Raw genomic sequence first — 22,818 nt, 5'->3', positions numbered from 1 at the left:
GGGATCAAGCCAGCAACCCAGGCATGTGCCCTAACCGGCAATCGAACTGTGACCTTCTGGTTCATAGGTCGACACTCAACCACCGAGCTATGCAGGCTGGGCTGTATACACTCTTTTTTTTTAAAATATATTTTATTGATATTTCACAGAGAGGAAGGGAGAGGGATAGAGAGCTAGAAACATCGATGAGAGAGAAACATCGATCAGCTGCCTCCTGCACGCCCCCCACTGGGGATGTGCCTGCAACCAAGGTACATGCCCTTGACCGGAATCGAACCTGGGACCCTTCAGTCCGCAGGCCGACGCTCTATCCACTGAGCCAAACCGGTTTCGGCTGTATACACTCTTTTTAATGTAGTTTGCTGTAAAGACACCCCTCCTCTCAGTGCTGGGAGTAAGGCAGCAGTATGCTCCAGGGAAGCAGCATTTCCTATGAAATCTTCACACTCACCGAACCACCCACTGACTAGATGTTACTCCTGGGGTGATAGTGCATTTACTCTGGGGCAAGCTAGATAATGCCTGTTGATCAAGATCTCAACCTACAAACTCTGTCATCAAAGTACTGGTTGGGGATGAGACTGAGATTTGACAGTATTACTTACAAAAGGGGCACCTTTGCTGAAGAAGAGTAGGAATAATGGGTTTTGCAGGTAGCGCATACTAGGCACCAATAAAAGCTGATTCTCAGGTGGGAGCACAAAATGGTGGGAAATGCTTAAAATGGTTGCCCTACCCCGCTAAACACCCGCATTCCTCAAGCCCCTGCCCCACGCGAGGAGAGTGGTGAACTACTCGGATGTCTTGAAATACTCCAAGCAAAGTGGAGGCGGCTAATGCCTACGGTCCAGAATCAGACACTTCCGGGTGAGGGCGACCTTCGACCTCGGCCTAAGGAAGCGCTCCTTCACGCCCAAAGGACTCTACCGCCCTCCCCAGGCTACGCTTGGCTCAGCCCACCCTCCGTAGTTCCTCACAGTCGCGCAGATCTCGCCCCAGAAATATCGCGAGCTTTCCGAGTTTCCCGTACTTTCCCATCATCCCCCTGTGCTCCCGGCCTTTCCCTCTTTGGTTTAGTTCCAGTTAGGGCCGCTCGGGTAGTAGTTTGTAGTTCGAGGTGCAGTTCCGCGAGTGACGCAGGCGCTGCGCGAGCGGCGCGCGCCGACCGCTCATCTTCGACTGTCCCACTCTCATCGCGTCTCCTCGGCCCTGTAGCTGAGAGCCCGTATCTCCCTCTCACCCTCTTCCCGGTCCTCACCGCGCGCCCGAGGCAAGGGGCGGGCCCAGGTCTCCCAGAGAACCAGTTCGTCGGAGTGCGAGACTAACGGTCGCGACCCTCCCAGGTGGGGGGATGGGAGGGGCTTGGGAGCCGGGGCTGAGGCCGGAGGGAGGGACAGGCGCCCGGAGCCGATGGGGATGGGCGGGAGATCCCGGCGGGGGGGTGGGGCGTGGGAGTGGAGTGTGCGGGCGGTCCACCCGCCGGGGAAGAAGACAGGATGGCGGGGACCGCGGAAGGCTGGCATTTGCGGGAAGAGGCGGGTGTGCTGCTCCAGAGGGGCGAACTTTTCCTCTTCTCGTCATTGTCCAACACCCTGAGCACCCCTCTCTGGGCCTCAGGCCTCCTTAGACCGCGCCATGGGTGACAGTGATGACGAGTACGATCGAAGACGCAGGGACAAGTTTAGGAGAGAGCGCAGCGACTATGACCGTTCGCGGGAAAGAGATGAGAGACGTCGAGGGGACGATTGGAATGACCGGTAAGACACTTTTCCTCAGTTTTGTCCTCCATCTAATTCTGTTGCACTCCACCCTCATTGCATTTCCTTTTTAATTTTATAAGGGCAAACTATGAAATCGTTCATACTTGATTGTTTCATGTGGTTCGTTAAACCTATTTGCTATTGGCCAAAGGTTATTGAAATATCCAAAAGATCAAAGCAATAGAACTAAGAGAGTTTGAGTATGGAAAAGCAATATTTATAAATGTACTTCAAAAAGGTTGGTTCAAACAAAGTAGTATAGAATTGATTTGAGTGGGGAAGTTGTCAGACCAGTTCCCTGGCAGAATATGATTAAATTTCTTGTGGTTGTCTTGCCTAAAATCAGAAAGATCTTTGGACAGTGATGGTTGAGTTTGGCTGTGACGGGATTAGGTCTGATTCGAGAGTGATTAGCTCTCTGGGATATTCTTGAGTTAATTATAGTTCGGGTGCTTTCATTAAGAAACATGTGATGTGATTTCAAAAACAAAATCAAGATTAAGAGAAACTGTGGAAGGTTTTTTTTTAATATAAGAGGTGTCACCAATATCTAATCAGCTGATGGCAGTGGCTCCATTTGGAAACATTACCAGAAAAAAAGTTTTTGCTGACTTATTGTGATAACAAATCATTCAGTCCCTAAGGCAGAGTGTATCTCTTCATTGTAGAGACTCTGACACTTCGTTTTCTTTGGTATTTTCTAAGAAAGAGGAAAGGTGTTCTGGATTTTGAAGATGAATAAGATGTAGTTTTTTATTTATTTTAAATATGGTTTTTAAAAGGTTGATTTTTTAGATAGAGAGGAAGGGAGAGTGATAGAAAGATAGGAACATTTATGAGAGAGGAACATCATGGCTGCCTCCTGCACACACCCTTACTGGGGATCCAACCCAGTTGTCTTCTTGGTTCCTGGGTCAGTGCTCAACTGCAGAGCCATACTGGCCTTTATTGCCCTTAAGGAACTTACAGCCTTAGGGGGCAAAATGTCCTGGGGTATATGCTACAAATGAGTATGTATGAGAGATCATCATAAAGATGGCAACTGTTCAAGGAACATCTTTTAAGGGAGGGGAACAGTGGTGGAGGTGGTGTATTGGGGAGAGCTGCAGGAAAGTAATGCTTATAGCAAGACTTGGGAAGATGAGTGCAGCCACTGTGGAGAACAGTATGGAGTTTCCTCAAAAAACTGAAAATGGAACTCCCATTTGACCCAGTAATCCCACTCCTAGGAATATATCCTAAGAAACTAGAAACACCAATCAGAAAGGATATATGCACCCCTATGTTCATAGCAGCACAATTTACCATAGCTAAGATTTGGAAACAGCCTAGGTGCCCGTCAGCAGCCAGCTGGATCAGAAAACTATGGTACATCTACACAATGGAATACTATGCTGCCATAAAAAAGAAGGAATTATTACCATTTGTAGGCACCTGGATGGAATTAGAGAACATTATGCTAAGTGAAATAAGCCAGTCAATGAAAGAAAAATACCACATGATCTCACTCATTTGGGGATAATGAAAAAACAGTATAAACTGATGAACAAAAAGATAGATACAGAGGCAGTAAAGCATCAAACAGACTGTCAAATTACAGCGGTAAGGTTAGGGAGAGGTGGGGGAAATAAGAGATCAACTGAAGGACTTATATGCATGCATATAAGAGTAACCAACGGATGCAAAACATTGAGGGGTGAGGGCATGTATGGGAGTGGGGTGGGGGGGGCAATGGTAAGATATGTACACATATAATACCTTAATAAAAAAAAAAAAAAAGAAAAGAAAAAGACTTGGGAAGATGAGTGGAAATTCCCCAGACATATGTGGTGTGAACAGCTTTGAGTTGTGGATATAATGGGTGCAGAAAAGAGCAGATATTCTAGTTTTTTTAGAGTCGTGGTTCTCAAAATGTGATCCACAGACCCTAAGGTGTGTGTGAGATTAAATACAACTATTTTTATAGTACTGTAATACTAAGTATTGTCATTTTCACTGTATTGACGTTTGCACTTCTGGTGCTATAGTAATGGTAGGTAAAACTGCTGGTGCCTTAGCACAAATCAAGGCAGTGGCACCAAACATAAAAACAAACAAATAAACAAACCAAACCACTTTCACTTAATGTCCTTAAACTTTTATTAAATTGGATTCTTGCATATACATTTTTTAATACTCATGACAAATGGGAAGTATGCACATGGTAAAGTGGTTATCTTCAGGAAGAGCATTGTGGAATTAAACTGAGCTGAATAACAGTTTTGTGTTTTTTTTTAATAGGTATTTATTTCAGAGAGGGAGAGAGAGGGAGAAGAGAGAGAGAAACATCAATGATGAGAATCATTGTTTGGCTGCCTCCTGCACGCCCCCAACCGGGGATTGAGTCCACAACCTAGGCATGTGCCCTTGACTGGAATCGAACCTGAGACCCTTCAGTCCACAGGCCAAAGCTCTATCTGCTGAGCCAAATGGGCAAGGGCTTGTTTTTGTTTTTTAGTTTTTTAAAAATCTGAATGAGCCCAGCCGCTGTGGCTCAGTGGTTGAGCATCAACCTATGAACCAGGAGATCCCAGTTTGATTCCCAGTCAGCTCACATGTGTGGGTTGCAGTCTTTTTTTTTTTTTTTTTTTAATATATTTTATTGATTTTTTACAGAGATGAAGGGAGAGGGATAGAGAGCCAGAAACATCGATGAGAGAGAAACATCGATCAGCTGCCTCCTGCACACCTCCCACTGGGGATGCGCCCGCAACCAAGGCACATGCCCCTGACCGGAATCGAACCCGGGACCCCCGAGTCCGCAGGCCGACGCTCTATCCACTGAGCCAAACCGGTTTTGGCTGGGTTGCAGTCTTAATCCCCAGTAGGGGGTGTGCAGGAGGCAGCCGATCAATGATTCTCTCTCATCATTGATGTTTCTCTCTCTATTCCTCTCCCTTCCTCTCAGAAATAAATAAAAATATATTAAAAAAAAATCTGAATGAAAGAGTGTCAAACATTGGTTATCATATTTGGGTGTTTGGCAGAAATTTTCTTGAAAACAGAATCTGTTACTTCAAGGAAAATTGTCACTTTTGTTGACAATGAGGAAGTGGAACTTTCCAGTGAAAACTGAAGTTTTGGAAAACTTTTATCTACCCATGTGAACTTGATAGCTTCCCACTATTTAAAGTGTTTTCGGAGGAGATAAGTAGTGATACTAATGAATTAATATTTTGATATTGTCTAAGGAGATGTGTCAAGATCCGTTTAAAGATCAAGGTAGAAAAATGGATTTTAATGTAGCAAACTACCTCTTGTCAAGTTTTGGGTAGAACCAAATAATATTCCCAGTTATCTGAAAAGGCTATTAAAGTATTCCCTTTTCTTTTTTTAAAAAAATATGTTTTTATTGATTTTTTTTTTTTTTAGAGGGAGAGGAAATGAGAGAGAAATATGGATCAGTTGCCTCCCATATATACTCTGACCGGGGATCGAACCTACAGCCATTTGGCATATGGGAACGATACTCCATTTAGCTGAGCCACCTGACCAGGGTTTCTTCATATTTTTCAAGCAAACAACATATCACAAAAGATTAAATATAGAAGCAAATATGAGAATCTAGCTGTCTCTGTTAAAGAAGGCCTTGAAAAGATTTATAAATGTAAAAACTATGATACTTTTCTCACCAACATTTTTTTTGTAAAATAGCCATCTATACTAATAAAAGGGTAATATGCAAATAGACCCTCACACCCTCGCACAAGATGGCTGCCCCCAGGTGGTCAAAGATGGCCGCCACAAGATGGCCAGCAGGGGAGGGTAGTTGTAGGTGATCAGGCCAGCAGGGGAGGGCAGTTAGGGGTGACTGGGCCGGCAGGGGAGGGCAGTTGGGGGCAACCAGGCCTGCAGTGGAGGGCAGTTAGGGGTGACCAGGATGGCAGGGGAGGGCAGTTGGGGGCAACCAGGCCTGCAGTGGAGGGCAGTTAGGGGTGACCAGGCAAGCAGGGGAGGGCAGTTGGGGGTTACCGGGCCAGCAGCGGAAGGCAGTTAGGGGCGATCGGGCTGGCAGGGGAGCAGTTAGGCATTGATCAGGCTGGCAGGGGAGTGGTTAGGGGGTGATCAGGTTGGCAGGCAGGCAAGTGGTTAGGAGCCAGCAGTCCTGAATTGTGAGAGGGATGTCCGACTGCTGGTTTAGGCCCGATCCCATAGGGACAGGGCCTAAACCAGCAGTCAGACACCCCCTGAGGGGTCCCAGATTGGAGAGGGTGCAGGCTGGGCTGAGGGACACCCCCCCATGCATGAATTTCGTGCACCAGGCCTCTAGTCCTATATAATAATCCTATATAATAAAAGCATAATATGCAAATTGAACGGCAGAACAACCAGTTGCTATGATGCGCACTGACCACCTGGGGGCAGACACTCAATGCAGGAGCTGCCCCCTGTTGGTCAGTGCACTCCCACAGGGGAAGCACCACTCAGCCAGAAGCCAGGCTCAAGGCTGGCAAGCTCAGTGCACTGTCACTGCAGGTGGGTAGTAAGGAGCAAGGGGTTCTGGACTGCGAGAGCTCTGGACTGCAAGAGGGATATCTGCTGAGGGGTCCGGGACGGTGAGAGGGCACAGGCCAGGCTGAGGGTCCCCCTCCTCCCCTGCCAGTGCATGAATCTCATGCACCGGGCCTCTAGTTTGTTAATAAAAATCTGTAATTTATGTTAATACACAACTTCAAATTAAATAGGTATTTTTCTGTTTTTATTTTGAATACAGTAAGTATTGATAGATATAATCCACGTAAGCAAAAATTCTTTGATATTCAATCATTTTTAAGAGTGTAAGGGTGTCCTCAGACCAAGAAGTTTGAAAAACCTCTGGCTTAAAGCAAAGGACATTTTGTTGTGATGGGGATGGCGTACTAGTGACTGGTGGACAGTCTAGGATGACAACCAGGAACCAAGGTTTTGAACAGTGTTATGTACTGGCATTTAAGCAAGGTCATGGCATGATCAGATTTATGTTTGAGAAAGATCACTGACTGTAGAGAAGGGAGGAGAGACCAGAGGCAGGTAAGCAGAACCCATTTTGCACTCAGAAAAATGACCTAGGGCAGTGGTCGGCAAACTCATTAGTCAACAGAGCCAAATATCAGTACAATGATTGAAATTTCTTTTGAGAGCCAAATTTTTTAAACTTAAACTTCTTCTAACACCACTTCTTCAAAATAGACTCGCCCAGGCCGTGGTATTTTGTGGAAGAGCCACACTCAAGGGGCCAAAGAGCCGCATGTGGCTTGTGAGCTGCAGTTTGCCGACCACGGACCTAGGGGATGACAAGAAAGAGGGCAGCTTTGATAGGCTTTGAGGCATAGGATTAACAAACCAATAACAAAGTCATGGTGAGGGTGATACTTGATAACTGATACAGATAATCCTATGTAATAAAAGGCTGACATGCCTTTTGACCGAACGGTGGAATAACTGGTTGCTATGGCGTGCACTGACCACCAGGGGGCAGACGCTCAATGCAGGAGCTGCCCCCTGGTGGTCAGTGCGCTCCCACAGGGGCAGCACTGCTCAGCCAGAAGCCAGGCTCAAGGCTGGCGAGTGCAGCGGCAGTGGCGGGAGCCTCTCCCGCCTCTGTGGCAGTGCTAAGGAGTCCGACTGACGGCTTATGCCCATTCCCCCCAGGGAACCAGCTTAAGCTGTCAGTCAGACATCCCCCAAGTGCTCCTGGACTGCAAGAGGGTGCAGGCCGGGCTAAGGGAGCCCTTCCCCTGCCCCCCGCCCGAGTGCATGAATTTCGTGCACCGGGCCTCTAGTATATTGATAATGCCAAGCATGGGAAACAGGAGAAGGGAAATAAGTTTGGTCCCATAATGGTAGAAATAATAGGCTGAATTCTGACATGTTGAATTTAAGGTGACAATGGCCATCTAGTAGGGGATTATTAATATTGATCTGGCATTCAGGAAGAAGGCCAGGCTGGAGGAAAGAGAGTTGAGAGCCATTAGTTTGTGGGTAATGGCTGAAGTGATGGAAGTAGGCAAGAGTCTTTTTCTGTTTAGAAAGTAGTTTTATAATGTTTGGCTTTTAGTCTGGTGTCTCAGGATTGGAATGGCCTGTTCAGGAGTGTGACCTTGGGATATCCAACTGTGTCTTACTGTTACTTGTTCTTATCTCCAGAGAGTGGGACCGTGGACGGGAGCGCCGCAGTCGGGGTGAATATCGTGACTATGACAGGAATCGGCGAGAACGCTTCTCTCCTCCCCGCCATGAGCTCAGCCCCCCACAGAAGCGCATGAGGCGAGACTGGTGAGATGGCAACAGTTTCTCTATCTTCCCTCACTTCTTCTGAGAACTTTGTCATTTCCTTTTCTCAAACTTCTTATAAACCCATTTTTTTTTTTTTTTTTTTTTTTGTCCCTTTTAAACCCTTGGGTGAGAGACCACATTCCATGTCTCTCCCTCTGTCCCATCCTCCTTTATGTTCCGGAGAGATGATTTTCTCCTCTGTCTGACTTTTGTGTCCCCCACCCTCAGGGATGAGCACAGCTCTGACCCATACCACAGTGGCTATGAGATGCCCTATGCTGGGGGGGGTGGGGGCCCAACTTATGGCCCCCCTCAGCCCTGGGGCCATCCAGATGTCCACATCATGCAGCATCATGTTCTGCCTATCCAGGCCAGGTAAAGACCTGCAGTTCTAGGGTTCTTGGGTGAAGGGAATTGTTGGGCTTGGGGAATGATTTGGGTTGCTGAAGACTGGCAGGAAGTGGGTTAGATACACAGAGTGCCTGTGGGGGTGGTAGCAGTTGGTGCTGTGGTGAGGTCCATGTGGGCAAAGGAAGGGGGGCAGCTGGCTACCTCGGCCCCTCCAGCCTCCCACCTTTTCCCCCAAACCAAGACTTCCTGACCATCTCCCCACCCTTCAGGCTGGGTAGCATTGCAGAGATTGACTTGGGTGTGCCACCACCGGTGATGAAAACCTTCAAGGAGTTTCTCCTATCGTTGGATGACTCTGTGGATGAGACAGAGGCAGTTAAGCGCTATAATGACTACAAGCTGGATTTTCGGAGGCAGCAGATGCAGGATTTCTTCCTGGCTCATAAGGATGAGGAATGGTGAGTGCCCCCACTTTCTTGTGGTCTTTTCCCTGACATGTTTCCCCTGGCCCTGCCAGTGGAGCTTGCAGCCCTGTCCTTTTCCCATTTTCCCCAATCCAGAACTTCCTGGGGGTGGGGTGGGGGATGGGAATTACAACAGCATTGGCTGATGGGTTCTCCTCCTCACTTCAGTGTCTGCCACAGCCCCCTATCCATCTCCCTTCCCCACTGTCCTCAGTCAGTGGGACACCTCCAGGCAGCTGCAGAGCCACCTATTCCCTTGGGGCAGCAGACAGACTGCTTCCCCACTTGCTGGATTTGGGTCATTGTCATCCCTGATCGTCGGGACCCTGTTTGGCTGTGGTGTCCTCCCAAAAGCAACGAGTGAATCCAGACAAGAAAAGCAAAGATCTCAGGGTCATTTGACAGAAAAGAATTTTAATTTTTTTCTTTTTGTGGATGTTTTAATTTTAATCAACCATCTTTTCCCCCCTTCCTGCTCCTCCTCCTCCTCATCCTCTTTCTGCTCCTCCTCCTTGAAAAGAGCCAGAACTGGGAACTACACCCGCTCATCGACGGAGCTCGGAGCAAACCCACCTCCACCCCCACCATACCCAGCCCATACATGAGCCCCTGGGCTGAGCCGCACTGCCCCGGCCAGGCAGACAGGCAGGGCACTGCTGTGCACAATGCAGCAGTTTAGCTGAATGTGATTGCTCAGGCAGTTAGTCAGTCAGGGCCCCCACCGCGGAGTCCCGCGGGGGTGCGGCATCCGGGCCGGGACACCCCAGCCAGGAGCCAGCCGGTGGCCCACCTGCAGCATGGGCCCTGGGCGCGCTAGTTAAATCTTGAGCTCTGTTTGACCAAGCGGCCAAGGTAAAGATCCTGGAGGTGATGCCTGCAGCTTTTCTTTCCTCTTATGCTCAACTTGTGGTTCTGTTATGTCTTTCTCTGTCCTCCTCTTTCTCTGTCTCACTCTCATGTTCTTTTCTCTCCCTGTCTCTGTTCTTGCTCCCAGCCTAACATACCTGCGCCTTCCCCCCTGACCATTTCTCTGTCTGATCTTCAGTTTTTCCCTTTGTTTTTGATATCTGGGACTTCCTTATACTTTCTTCTTTTTCTCATACTTCATTTCCTGTTTTTTTACCCCAAAGTCTTATTCTATATGTATTCATGCTCTACCCTAACCCTCTACCCTTCTTTTCTCACTCTCCCTGTGGGCAGTACCTGAGGTTAAAAGGGCACTTCAGTTTTTCCCTTTGGTCTTTCCCTGTACCTTCACCATCTGCTTATCTTCCCAAGGGGGGAATAATAAAGGTATCCTGCCTTGTTTGGCTTTTCCTATCTGGTAAATTTCAGGTTTCCCCTTGTCTTCCACCTAGAGATGAAGGGAGTTGGTGGGCGCAGTCCTCTTAATGACTCTAGTTTGGGGTTGGCAAGGAGAGGGAGGTTCTTTGGGGCCTATTATTTCCTTAGCCTTCCTCTCAGAAGCTTTGGGAAACTACACTTTTTAAGTTAGTGTCTCCCAGAGACTTAAGGCAATCGATCTGCCTCTCTAACCCCGGCCCCCCTATAATCATTACTCGTCCCAAATCTAGAGCTCTTAGTTTCTGGCTCTCCCCCATATCTTCTCAGAAAATAAGCTCTGGGGGGTATTGGGTGTTTTTATTATACCCCTCTCCCCAATCTCTGCTTTTATGATCTTTTATGGGTATGAGAGGATGGGGGCAAAGTTCTGATTTTCGTGGGCCCCTCCCCATGTCCTGGCCCTGGCCTCCAGTGACTATTTTGTCTCTTCCCTCCCCACTTCCTTCATAGGTTTCGGTCTAAGTACCACCCAGATGAGGTGGGGAAGCGTCGGCAGGAGGCCCGAGGGGCCCTGCAAAACCGACTGAGGGTATTCCTGTCCCTCATGGAGAGTGGCTGGTTTGATAATCTTCTCCTGGACATAGACAAGGCTGATGCCATTGTCAAGATGCTGGATGCAGGTGTGTGGGTTGGTTCCGGCAGTGGATGTCTGGTGACCAAGGTCTTGGTTGGGAAATAGAAGCAGGTTGACAAAGCCAGAGGCTGAAAGCTAGGACCATTGGATTGTGATTTCTGTTCCCTTTGTTGGTAGCTGTCATTAAGATGGAAGGAGGTACAGAGAATGATCTACGCATCCTGGAGCAGGAGGAGGAGGAGGAACAGGCAGGAAAGCCTGGGGAGCCCAGCAAGAAAGAGGAAGGGCGGGCTGGACCAGGCCTGGTGGATGGAGAGCGCAAGGCCAATGAGAAGGAAGACAAGAAAGAAGATGGCAAACAGGTCTGAGTGCTGGGGCCTCTGGGTGCTGCCTGAGTGCCAGGGGAAGAGAACGGAACTGTTTCAATTGTGCTGGGGTCCACTGGAGCTAGAACTAGAGGGCTGTGTATTGGGTAGGGGAGAAGTGAACTTATGGGCTCGGTTGTTGAGGGTGGGAGGGTCCTTTGGTAAAGGTTGTTGGGGAAATGGACATTCCAGTGACTGTCTCTACCTGTAGGTTGAAAATGGCAGTTGTAGTGATGATAAAACTAAGAAATCTGAGGGTGATGGGGACAAGGAAGAGAAGAAAGAAGACTCTGAAAAAGAAGCCAAAAAGGTAGAGGATCTCTTGCATGTGGTCAATGTCAGGACTGGGGTTCTGGTTGTCTGGCTCATCCCCTCTTGCTGTGGCTCCCACAGAGTAGCAAGAAGCGGAATAGGAAGCACAGTGGTGATGACAGCTTTGACGAAGGCAGTGTGTCGGAGTCAGAGTCAGAGTCAGAGAGTGGCCAAGCTGAGGAGGAGAAGGAGGAGGCTGGTAGGTTTTATTTTCTCGTAGTCCATTCTCTTCCTATGAATGGTGGGGGAGGTGAGAAGTAGGTGAAATTGATGGGGTGGCTTTTTGGGAGAGAGGGGCGTGGAGGAGGTGGGATGGGAGTTTGACAGCTTTTCCATCTCCTCCAAAATCAATAAAAACTCACCAACTCCCACCATTTCCTGCATAGAAGAAGCACTCAAGGAAAAGGAGAAGCCCAAGGAAGAAGAAAGGGAGAAGCCCAAGGATGCTCCTGGGGTGGAATGTAAACCCCGGCCACTGCATAAGACTTGCTCTCTCTTTATGCGCAACATTGCACCTAACATTTCCCGGGCTGAGATCATTTCTGTGAGTGGGGAAAATTCATTGGGGGCAGGGACCACACCCAAGCTTCATGTTTTGCCCGGGGTTGGGTAGGGGAAGAATTTGGGAGGCAAGGGCGGTACACTAGGTGGGGAGAAGATAGTCTGACACTGCTTCTGACATACATCTCTATTTCTCTAATAGGGAGACTCCTTTCCCATGGGCCCATGCCTTTCCAGGGCTGGTCCTGGTTGCACCATTTGCCTTTAAGTGCTGTTACTCTGAAGCTCTTTGTTGTTTTTCCCTTGTCTGAGTAAAGACTAAAGGGAGTTCCCTAGGGTCCTGAGGATAGGGGGGATTGAAGGAAGATGTGAATCCTTAAATTACTAAAGGGGTTTCTGTTCCTCTGCTTTTCCAGCTTTGTAAAAGATATCCGGGCTTTATGCGTGTGGCATTATCGGAGCCCCAGCCTGAGAGGAGGTAAGGGATGGAGAGAAGTGTGGCCCTGGATGGATACCTTGGAGAAAAAGTGCAGGGGGAAGGTTAATGGCCAACATCACCTTCACCCCAGGATTATGTTGACATCTTTGTTCTTGTTTAGGTTTTTCCGTCGTGGCTGGGTGACATTTGACCGCAGTGTTAACATCAAAGAGATCTGTTGGAATCTGCAGAATATCCGAGTGAGTACTGGGAGCAGGACTGTTTTGAGGAAGAAGTGCGGCTCTCTATGCTGCACACCTCTGAATGCTTTGTTCATTGGTTGCTTCTTTCATTCTGCCCTCTATTCTTTCATTCTGCCCCCTAGTTCATCTATTTAGTCTGCTCACATTAATTGTGTACTGTTGTCTCTGGGTTAGGCTCTGGGACTAACACACCTGATACCCTGTCTTCAGGGAACTCACAGTCTAATCACTGGTGCTCTCAATAGGGCCAGTCTTTTGAGTTGCTGCTTCTTGGGCAAGTGTTGGTAAGCTTTCTGTTCTTCCTAGCTCCGGGAGTGTGAGCTGAGTCCTGGCGTGAACAGAGACCTGACCCGTCGCGTCCGCAATATCAATGGCATTACTCAACACAAGCAGATAGTGCGCAATGACATCAAGCTGGCAGCCAAGCTGATCCATACTTTGGACGACAGGACCCAGCTCTGGGCCTCTGAGCCTGGGACACCTCCTCTGCCAACAGTCAGTGACTCTCCATAGAACTTTTTCAAAAGCAGCCAATACCCCCTCATCTGTGGGCATCTCTGGTCTTCCAGCAGAACAGATTGGTGTTAGTGATTATTTGTGGGCTAATTTGTAGAACAAATACAAACATGAAGACAAATCCTGAGGCAGCGGTAACAGGCCAAGTGAGCCTTGAATTCTTTCAGCCTCACCTTGCCTTTCAAATTAGGTTCCTAGGCTATCTACCCTAAGGGGCTTGCTCTGCCTCACTTGCTTTTCTTCTCTCTCCCAACTAGAGCCTGCCCTCTCAGAATCCAATCTTGAAGAATATCACTGACTACCTGATTGAGGAAGTAAGTGCTGAGGAGGAAGAGCTGCTGGGGAGTAGTGGTGGGGCCCCCCCTGAGGAGCCTCCTAAGGAAGGAAACCCAGCGGAGATCAACGTGGAACGAGATGAGAAGCTGATCAAGGTGCCAGTGAGAGCAGAGTGGGATGAGAACCTGACTTGGGGTGATATAGGGTGAGTGTGGTGAACTCATGGCTTTTCATTTCTCTTAGGTTTTGGACAAACTACTCCTCTATTTGCGCATTGTGCATTCCCTGGATTATTATAACACATGCGAATACCCCAATGAGGATGAAATGCCCAACCGTTGTGGCATTATCCATGTTCGGGGACCTATGCCACCCAACCGCATCAGTCATGGAGAAGGTGAGCTCCCCATCCGAGTCTCCTTTAGTGCCCTTTTCTCCCTAGCTGCCTCTGGTTTTAGTTCTGCTCAGGAACAGTGCTCTGTCACCTTCTCTAATCCCCTCCTTGCTTATTCCTTGCTCTGACTTCCTTCTCCAACCTGCTGTCTGCCTCTGTTCCCAAACCATAGTTCTAGAGTGGCAGAAGACATTTGAGGAGAAGCTGACTCCACTGCTGAGTGTGCGGGAATCGCTTTCAGAGGAAGAGGCCCAGAAGATGGGTCGCAAAGATCCTGAGCAGGAAGTGGAAAAATTTGTCACCTCTAACACCCAGGAACTGGGCAAGGATAAGTGGCTATGCCCTCTCAGTGGCAAGAAATTCAAGGTCTGGGATATTAGTTATGGGATAGGTGGGAGGGAAGGGTGATTATTGTGGGGTCTGGGGAGTTAGGGAACTGCTTGCTCAGTTCTGACTCTCCTCTGCATCCAGGGACCTGAGTTTGTACGCAAACATATCTTCAATAAGCATTCGGAGAAAATTGAGGAAGTAAAGAAGGAGGTAGCATTTTTTAACAACTTTCTTACTGATGCTAAGCGCCCAGCTCTGCCTGAGATCAAGCCAGCTCAGCCACCTGGCCCTGCCCAGAGTAAGATACGATCCATGAGGGTCTGCCACATTCACTCTCCCTTGACTCTTCAAGGACTCCTGGTTCTTTATCCTGTTGTCCTCTGAAAAAGTTTCTGCCTTACCCTTTCTGGCCATATTCCTAACAGCTAGTTGTGTCCTGTCTCACCCCAGACCTCCTTCCCCAGTAATTCATGTCCCTGTCTGTGTTGTACTCCCCCCAGGCCTGACTCCAGGACTCCCCTACCCACACCAGACTCCCCAGAGCCTGATGCCCTATGGCCAGCCCCGGCCCCCTATTTTGGGGTACGGAGGTAAGTATAGGAAGGTCTTGAAAGGGCTTGGTGGTTTTGAGGGATAGGGAGAAAGCAGCTAAGATATAGTTGAGGTCATAGTTTTTCAACTCAACACTGATCTTTTTCATAGCTGGTGCTGTCCGCCCTGCAGTTCCCACAGGAGGGCCTCCATATCCCCATGCCCCTTATGGTGCTGGCCGAGGGAACTATGATGCCTTCCGAGGCCAGGGAGGTTATCCTGGGAAACCTCGAAACAGGTGAGAATAAGCTAAGATGTCCAAGTTTTCTTGCCCTCTTCAAACTGGGACCCTCAACTCTCATCCCATTTTACCTCTTTTTTATCTCACAGGATGGCCCGTGGAGATCCACGGGCCATTGTTGAATACCGTGACTTGGATGCTCCAGATGATGTGGATTTCTTTTGAGCCATCAACTTTCCCTCACTCTCAGTACCATCTATACTTGTGACTGCCTTGTCCCATCCAGCTCTCAGAATTTTTTGTACGTCCAGCCCTACTGCCAATAAAAGCACTTCCGCAGTGATTCCTGACCAAATGCATATTATATACCTCCCCAAATCCTCCCAAACATTGGCTGGGGCAATGGTTAAGCTGGGCCTTGCCACTTTATTGATGTCAAAGTTTCCAGGCTCTTCTGGGACTTCTGGGGGCCTGGAATGCTGCAGTCTCGAAGCCTCTGCCCTTGAGAGTGTGTGGGGCCGGAGACAGTCCTGTTTTGGGAATGCCTCAGTCCTGGGGAGGCAGCTGCTTTTCCGAGTTACAGCTGGTCAAACACATGTTGTAGAAGGACTTTGAGTCAAATGTTGTGCTCACCTCTCGCCAGCCCACCCACCCAGCAATCTGTAGTTCAGTGGGGTTTTTTGGAGCACCCCAGCAGTGAGGGTCCAATACCAGGACGAAAGCTTTGGTGCCTGGCCCCAGACAGACTCCCAGCAAGGCCTTAGACTGGGCATCCGCATCCCCCCCAACCATTACAGGCCCTCCGCCCCCTGCGAAGTGGGAGTGAAGTCTCTCCAGCTCCCCCTGAAGCCCAGCTCCACGGGGAACGTGGCAGAGGCGCCCCTGGGGTCCTCTGAAGTACTCGAGGCAGAGGCTGGCCTCTACACAGCCGATCCAGTCCCTGGAGCCCCGGAACCCAGGGGGCTTGTCACCCATGTCCTCCAATGCGGCCTGCACGTCCATCAATCCGGGAACACCCACGGGCCGGCCGTGCGGCCACGAGCACAGCGTCTGCAGAGTTCGGTAACCACAGCCCCAGCCCCGGTCGTCCAGGCCGTCGCAGCCATAGTGATAGTAGAGGTAGTGGCCCGAGAGGATGGCTAGGCGAGCGGGACCGCGGCCGGGTGGCGCAAGGCCCAGATGTACGTCCTTAAGTGGCTCCAGAGCGGTGGGCAGAAGCAGAGTTACCGAGTTAGGGCAGAAGTTGCAAGTTGCGTCTGGCGGCGTGGAGCGAACTCCAAGGAGAATTCAGGATCTAGCACTTATTCTCGGCCCGGCCCCGGTCTTGGGTGAGCTGCGGGCAGGATCAGCGCGCAGGTTCTGGCAACAGTATCCGGGCAGCAGGAATCAGTGGAGGGCGCACCGATAGGCCCTGCGGACCAAGTGGACTGTGGGGTTCCCACAATGCACCGCTGCTCCGCCCCACCGTCCCTCCCTTCTTACTGCGCAGACGCGAGTTCTCTTTGCGGGGTGGCGCCTTGTGTCCCAGCTCTGAGTGGTCCAGGATGTTGGTCCCAGCGACCACCCCTCCATTCCCTTAGCCCAATTGGTTAGGCATTCTGCCCTACCGCTCCCAGTCGCGCACACACCTTTGGCTGAAACAGTTTATTGGCAGCCCACAGGGGCGAAGGCACCACGGGGTAGGGGGCTCGGCCGAGACATGCAGAGGACCAGGAGCCCCGGGGAAAAGTTGGGGTGGGTCTAGGGCTCCTCTGTAATATCCCAGCCCTTAGATAAATAGTATATACAACTTGGGGACCAAGAGGGGGCGGGTAGGGCGGCAGAACGTGGGGGTCCCTCCTGGGTCACAGGTCTGAGCAGCGATCCTGCTTGCTGTAATGGTCAAACTGGTTCTTCCAGTGCACCATGTAGGAGCTCCAGCGGTGGAACTCGGCCTTCCACTGGCGCTCCGCCTCGTCCAGCGTGTCTGCGGCCAGGGCGCCCGACAAGTGGGTGGGAGGAGGACATGGAGAAGGTCGGGTGGGGGTTGTGAGTGCAGGAGTACACAAGGAGAGGCACGTGGGATGGTGGAAAGAGGATCAGGTATGAGAAACACGAAAGACCGGGGAGGATGAGGATAGAGGTGGGGCCAGAGAAGGATTGGTGGAAGGGAAGAGAGAGGGGGAGAAAATGACCGGAAGACAAGGGGACAGAAGGGATCAGGGGCGGGGAGCATCCATGGTTGATGGGGAAAAGAGAAGAGACAGAAATGGTTGACGGTTATAGCCCCACTGGGAGTTGCTATCTAGCCCCGAGTCTTCCCTCTCCCCCAACACCAGTCTCAGGCTCCACGGAATAATTTTATAAAAAAAGAAAATGGGCTTTTCCATTTCCATTTAAACAACAAAGGTGTGTGAGTCCCTGAGACGGATCGCAGGTCAACCCTCCCCATGCCCTGTCTAGTTTGAGCTTCTTGGTTTGAGGCGGGAGGGGGCGCTAGGTCGGAGATCCCTGAATGGGGTCCCTCCCCCAGGTCCGACCACTCATTAGAAGAGGGGCCCCCGGAGGCCGGAGGGGGAATAGGCCGTGGTCACAGCCGCTGGAGCCGGGAGAGGAGGAGGAAGAGGAGAAGGAGGGGCAGGGGGAGGCCGGGCCTGGGCCTCAGGGCAGCCTCCCCGTGGGCGGGGCCTGGGCAGGTGCTGGGAGACTCCGAGGCTGGTGAGGAGAAGAGAGGGGTTACACCCCGCCGGCTTCCACGCCCCTTTCTCTCTCCACGCTCCATTTCTTGCCCCTTTGCCCAGCCCCTGCCCACTGGCCCTACATACCGGTGGCGCTGAGCAATTTGGGTAGGAAGCCATTCCAAAAGGCGCAGGCCTGGGCTCGCAGCCCCCGCCGCACCTCCAGAGGCCGCAGGTTTAGGCTCACGTACTGTTGCGCCACCCCCGTGTACTGTGGCCACTGCGGGGCTTTAGGGTCCCGGGGGTCATTGGGATCCCTGTGTAAGAAAGGGAAGATTCAGCCTCAGTCAAGCCTGCCCCGCCCTGAGGTTGGGGGATGGAGATGGAGGGGAGGAGGAGGCAGGTGCTTCCAGACCCCATGCCCTCTTAGCTCCAAGGGGAGCCCACCTTTTCCCTCCCACTGCTGCTCTAACCCTTCTTTCTCTTCTCCAGTATCCCTCATCATCTGGAGTCTTCCCCTTCTTCCTGCCCTCTTTCTGTCTCTCCTCTCCATTTCCTTCAGTTTTCCTGCCCCATCGTTGTCTTTGTTTCTCTCATTTAAAAAATTGATGATTTATTGAGCTCTTGCTATGTAATCAGGCCCAGTCCTATCTCTACAAACATCACATTTACTTTTGATAACACCCATGTGACACTGGATTTATTATCCCCTTCTTCAGACAGGTAAAGTGTGTGTGTGTGTGTGTGTGTGTGTGTGTGTGTGCGCGCGCGCATGCCAGATAATAAAATCCTGCTTTACAGTTCACCCTCCTAACTGCTATGGTAACTCTGTCTCTCCTTCTCCATCTCTTCTCTTTGCCTTGATTCTTCAGGATCTGCCACCCCACTTTCTCCTTCCTTTCCCCTTCTCCTTTGTCATTCTCTCCCCCTTTGTCTCCTTTCCTTTGTGAACTTTCCCCTTTCTTTCTGGCCTTTCCTCTCTGTCTCTGCTTGTCTTCCTCCCCCTTTCTCTTTGTCCCCCCAGCCTCCCTGGCTCCCGGAGGCCATCCTCCCTTTGGCACTGCTAACCCTGTGCGGGCGAAGTTGGCCCAGTATTTCATCAGTCGCTGGGCAAAGGCTCTCTCCTCAATGGTGTAGTTTAGCGAGGGTTCCAGAGGGAGCCCAAAGATGAACTCGATCTCGTAGCCGTGGGGCACCCCCATCCAGAGGGGCCAGGAGAGCGTAGATGCGCGATGTTCAAAGATGTAGGCATAGACCCGAGCACCCTGGGTGGCCAGTCGCCCAGCCAGTTGAACCACAGGGCACACGACATTGTGGTCACCCACCACATCACTCATGGCCTCCCTCAGGCGTGCTGGGTCCTCAGGGTGCAGCCAGTCTGTATAATGCAGGACCACAGCCTCGGCAGCCAGGTCACTCACCTGGGGGACCCCGACCCGCACCCCGGCCAAGAACTGGGCCCGGCTGATGAGAGACTCGTTGTCTTTGCTGAAGCCTGGGGCCCCGTAAACCAGAAAATAGGAGCCCTCATCCTTCACCACACCCACCAGCACCTGGGGGAACAGGATGAAGGAATGGGGTGGGGGTGGAGGCAGACACAGACAGACAGGCAGACAGAAACAGATGGACAAAGAGTCAGATAGATGGACAGTTACAGACCCAGAACCACGGAGGAAGAGAGTATGAGATTGGGGGACAGAGAGGAGAAAATATCCCCACATTTTCTTTCCTCTCTGTCCCACTGGCCACCCTGGCATTGAACCCTCAGGGAAGAGAAGCCTTTGGAAGTGGGTCTTGAGGAGCCCTCATGCCTGGGTCCCCAGGGGTAGGGTGGGTAGGTGGGTAGGTGGGAGAACAGGCATAGAGGAACCAGCTCTACCCACTCCAGCCACTAGTCACCTGCAGGCCGTGGAAATCTCCAGTGTTGATGAGGGCCTCCGGGGTATCACTGAGGAAGTCTCCATCTACCACAGGCACAAAAGAGAAGCGGAAGACACTTTCCTGAGGCAGCACATGCCACTCGTGGTCCACCAGGTCCTGAGCTGGCCGTGTCCGCAGGCAGGCGACCAACTCTGTGTCATTGCTACCAGCCCCACCTGGGGGACAACCTACGAGTCCAGCCAGTAGTGTGGCCCTGCGGCGGGCCTCTCCCATGCCCACCGTAGCCCAGGGCCCATTGGGTGCACCGCTTTGCAGCACAGCCCTGTGGAACAGGTCCCGGCTGGGTGGGGACAACAGGTGCATGCCCACAGAGGCGGCACCTGCACTTTCCCCAAACAGTGTCACTGACATTGGGTCCCCCCCGAAGGCTGCCACATTCTCCCGCACCCATCGCAGGGCCAGCCTCTGATCCAGAAGACCCACATTGCCTGGTGCCTCCCGGCTCCCTGGTAGGGCCAGGAAGCCAAAGGCTCCCACCCGGTAGTTCATGGATACCAGCACGGTTCCCTCTGCTTGGGCCAGGAAGCGGCCATCATACACATCCAGCGAGGAGGCCCCACTGTAGAAGCCACCCCCATAGATCCAGACGAGGACAGGAGTGGGGGTCTTAGGCCGAGGGTACGGTGTCCACACGTTGAGGTAGAGGCAGTCCTCACTCAGCTCACGGTTTGGGTTCCACATCTCGGTGCCCTCAAAGCCAGGGTACAAGGTGTCCACGTATTGGTAGCAGACACTTTGGAAGGCTGTGGCATCTAGCACCCCTGGCCAGGGTTGCTTGGGCTCCGGTGGCAGAAAGCGACGGGGGCCCACGGGTGGCTCTGCGAAGGGGATGCCCAGAAAAGCAGAGACAGGGCCCCCAGGGGCCATTAGGCGGGTGCCCCGAAGCCGGCCCCCACGCACCATCACCAGCAGCTCTGGGTCCTCCGGGTGCTCAGCCTCTGCCCCTCCTCCCAGGAGGAAGAGGAGGAGGAGGAGAAGTGGGAACGGTGGGAAGAGAGTGTGCAGGGGACACCATGGGGGCCTCATGGCTGCCAAGGCAGGCAGATGGCTGCCAAGGCAGGCAGGCGGCTGTTAGGAGAAAGAAAGGCAGAGGGTGAAGGCCTGAGGCTGCCAGGAGGAGATTAGGTAACACTCTTGCCCAAGGGTTATCGCTAAGCTGCAGAGGAGGTGGGGCAGGTTGGCAAAGAGGAGGAGAGAAATGGAGGGAAGGAGACAGACAAGCAGAGACAAGGACACAGACAGTGAGAAGCAGGAGGGGACAGAGATCAGGCCCATTCACACCCAGACAGACAGATGTAAGGAACTGAGATGAGACCTGCCAAGCATACCCTCCCTGACCCACAGAGGACCCACAGCCCTCACCTCCTTCCCCCAGCTGGGTGGGCTGGATTGGGCCCAGTGTGAGCCTTGTGGGCACCCGCACCAGAGGCTGCAGTCCACGTACAGGCCACCCGACAGGGGTGGAGCCCTCGATGATGGGAGGTGCCAATGGGGGCGCGTGCGGTGGCGTGAAGGCACAGCCTCTCCTGCGTTGGCCAGGGCTGGGGCCCTGGAGGGTGGGTTGGGCATTCAGGGTGTGGGAGCCGCAGGTCCTGGGGCACCCCAAATCCTGCCTACTCCATACCCTGCCCCGCCCAGCCCGCCTCATCCACTGTCTGGCACAGCGTGTTGGTACCCGTGGGTGCCCATCAGTTGCGCACCCCTGTCGCCTAGCCTCCGCGAATGGGTTCGCCAGCCTTGGACCCCAGGACTCGTCCCTCATTCGTCTGATGATACTGTGCACACTGCCGCCAGCGGGGGGCAGTAGAGACCGATAAAATAACGGCGCTCCCCGCCCCAAGTAAAGGAGCGGAAAACTTGGGGCGGGGGTCTGAGGGCTGTAGGGCATTGCGGAGGGGTCTGAAGGGCGAACCGGGACGCCTGTGTTCTCCAAGCTCCGGAGATCCCCGGCTGCAGGGGGCGGGGGCGCTATTTTGGGGCCGCAGCTGCTGTGGTTCCGGCATCTCCAGCCAAGGGATCAAAATTCCCTGGGTCGGAACTCCCCCTTCTCGCGGCGGTCACCCCTCACCCAGCCCCCGCCGCCCTGAGCTGGGGTGGTGGTGGGGCTGAGATTATCTAGGAAACCCGAGTGGGGCTAATTATAACTCGGGGCTTCCGCTGAGCCTCCCCTTCCCCCCAAATAGAGACGGAGTCCCCGTGGGAGGGGGATGCCTGGGCCAGGCAGGGGGCTTCGCTGGGCGCTTCGCAAGGGCGCTGGGGTCGCGGGATTGGCGGTGTGGGGGTGGGGGATGGCAGCCGGACGCCAGGAACCTGCGCGGCCTGGGTTCCGCCCTAAGCAGGGGGCGTCTTCCAGTGGCCTCAGACTTGAGGACTAAGGGGGTACTGGGCGCTCGGGGGTCCCCACAGGAAATCGGGAGCTGAGGCAGCGGCCAGCCCTTCGGGGTGCCGGCTCCCGCACCGGCAACCGTAAGTCTTCGGCGGCGAGCTTAGAGTTAAGGCTGAGTGTGGGGCGGCGGGTGGGGGGGCGTCTCTGGGCAGGCCCGTGGGCGTCCGGATTAGGGGCCTGGATCCCTCCGGCAATGCACCGTGTCCCACACGCGGAAGGGGCCACGGGCCGGGGGAGGGTCCAGAGCGGAGCGGGAGACTCACCTGAGGCGGCCGAGCCGGGCCGGGAGCTGGAGGCGGCCGATGTTCCCCCGCGCAGGCTGAGCCGACTCTGACAGCCGCCGCCTCCGGCCCCCCGCACACACCCCCTCCGGCCCCGCACCGCGCCCCCGCCCACTGTCTCCGCCCCCGCCACTCCCCACCGCCCGGGGCTGCCACCTCCTCTCTCTCCCTCCCTTGGAGCGGAGACACGGAGACCCTGGGGCCCAGACGGACGCCAGTGACAGCCGCCGACAGACGGACAGACACGTGGTGACAGACACGACCAAAAGACCCGGCAGTGGTGGAGCAGACACCCACAATGACAGACGAACAGAAGCCCGCGAGACAGACACGCGCAGACGGACGGTCTCATGCAGTGACAGCCACTGACAAACGCAGTGCCAGGCATTCATAGACGGACACTCTGGGACACGGTGGGTGACTGCTTCGTTCGGAGCTGGGGACCGAATAAATTAGCATCCCTGGCCACGACACAGCAGGGATAGCATGCGGGGCCCGGCACGTAAAAGTGTGGCTGAGGACCCCCTCAGAGGACCAGGTGGCCCCCTCAGAGGACCAGGTGGCCCCCTCAGAGGACCAGGTGGTCCTGGTGGAGAAAAGGTGACACGGGACATTCTTG

At 52.7% G+C, this 22,818-nt stretch overlaps 3 protein-coding genes across 7 annotated transcripts; 1 reads left to right on the top strand and 2 right to left on the bottom strand.

Annotated features, from left to right (window-relative positions):
* The first annotated feature begins 1,070 nt into the window (after positions 1 to 1,070).
* SRRT (serrate, RNA effector molecule) lies at positions 1,071 to 15,277 on the top strand. Of its 2 annotated transcripts, none has more exons than XM_080680483.1 (20): positions 1,071 to 1,343; positions 1,618 to 1,757; positions 7,926 to 8,054; positions 8,283 to 8,429; positions 8,675 to 8,863; positions 10,664 to 10,833; positions 10,965 to 11,149; positions 11,364 to 11,462; positions 11,546 to 11,663; positions 11,851 to 12,008; positions 12,382 to 12,443; positions 12,565 to 12,643; positions 12,953 to 13,141; positions 13,420 to 13,593; positions 13,682 to 13,835; positions 14,005 to 14,198; positions 14,304 to 14,460; positions 14,663 to 14,752; positions 14,865 to 14,991; positions 15,084 to 15,277. In XM_080680483.1, the coding sequence occupies exons 2-20, from the start codon at positions 1,636 to 1,638 to the stop codon at positions 15,157 to 15,159; spliced, it is 2,619 nt and encodes an 872-aa protein (XP_080536609.1). In that variant the 5' UTR covers positions 1,071 to 1,343; positions 1,618 to 1,635; the 3' UTR covers positions 15,160 to 15,277. The 2 variants fall into 2 exon arrangements, with proteins under 2 accessions (XP_080536609.1, XP_080536608.1); XM_080680482.1 differs by having other exon boundaries at positions 14,651 to 14,752.
* A 71-nt stretch (positions 15,278 to 15,348) lies between these two features.
* ACHE (acetylcholinesterase (Yt blood group)) lies at positions 15,349 to 22,274 on the bottom strand. 4 transcript variants are annotated; one of them, XM_080682762.1, is made up of 7 exons: positions 22,182 to 22,264; positions 20,895 to 21,081; positions 19,491 to 20,600; positions 19,013 to 19,144; positions 18,660 to 18,856; positions 17,739 to 17,908; positions 15,349 to 16,900 (listed from the first exon to the last, which is right to left on the bottom strand). In XM_080682762.1, the coding sequence occupies exons 3-7, from the start codon at positions 20,556 to 20,558 to the stop codon at positions 16,779 to 16,781; spliced, it is 1,689 nt and encodes a 562-aa protein (XP_080538888.1). In that variant the 5' UTR covers positions 20,559 to 20,600; positions 20,895 to 21,081; positions 22,182 to 22,264; the 3' UTR covers positions 15,349 to 16,778. The 4 variants fall into 4 exon arrangements, with proteins under 4 accessions (XP_080538888.1, XP_080538887.1, XP_080538889.1 ...); XM_080682761.1 differs by having other exon boundaries at positions 18,660 to 19,144; positions 22,182 to 22,274; XM_080682763.1 differs by lacking the exon at positions 19,013 to 19,144 and having other exon boundaries at positions 22,182 to 22,244.
* Positions 15,481 to 15,936, bottom strand: UFSP1 (UFM1 specific peptidase 1; the record flags this gene model as incomplete). The annotated part of the gene is made up of 1 exon (XM_080682767.1): positions 15,481 to 15,936. One exon carries the CDS (start codon positions 15,934 to 15,936, stop codon positions 15,481 to 15,483), a length of 456 nt encoding a protein of 151 aa, XP_080538893.1.
* Positions 22,275 to 22,818: the final 544 nt, after the last annotated feature.

Source organism: Plecotus auritus, assembly GCF_963455305.1.
Source record: "Plecotus auritus genome assembly, chromosome: 7".
NCBI lineage: Eukaryota > Metazoa > Chordata > Mammalia > Chiroptera > Vespertilionidae > Plecotus > Plecotus auritus.
The sequence above is the reverse complement of the archived record's forward strand: the minus strand, read 5'-3'. Positions and strand labels throughout refer to the sequence as shown.

What these genes read in the sequence shown, in the direction of transcription:
- SRRT (XM_080680482.1), top strand. Translation starts at nt 1,636, where the DNA reads ATGGGTGACAGTGATGACGAGTACGATCGAAGACGCAGGGACAAGTTT. An exon ending in AGAAAGAAGATGGCAAACAG is followed by an intron (nt 11,150 to 11,363) that starts GTCTGAGTGCTG and finishes CTCTACCTGTAG; the next exon opens with GTTGAAAATGGCAGTTGTAG. An exon ending in CCCGGGCTGAGATCATTTCT is followed by an intron (nt 12,009 to 12,381) that starts GTGAGTGGGGAA and finishes CTGCTTTTCCAG; the next exon opens with CTTTGTAAAAGATATCCGGG.
- ACHE (XM_080682764.1), bottom strand. Translation starts at nt 20,558, where the DNA reads ATGAGGCCCCCATGGTGTCCCCTGCACACTCTCTTCCCACCGTTCCCA. An exon ending in GAGATTTCCACGGCCTGCAG is followed by an intron (nt 19,145 to 19,490) that starts GTGACTAGTGGC and finishes CTGTTCCCCCAG; the next exon opens with GTGCTGGTGGGTGTGGTGAA. An exon ending in GCCAACTTCGCCCGCACAGG is followed by an intron (nt 17,909 to 18,659) that starts GTTAGCAGTGCC and finishes TTTCTTACACAG; the next exon opens with GGATCCCAATGACCCCCGGG.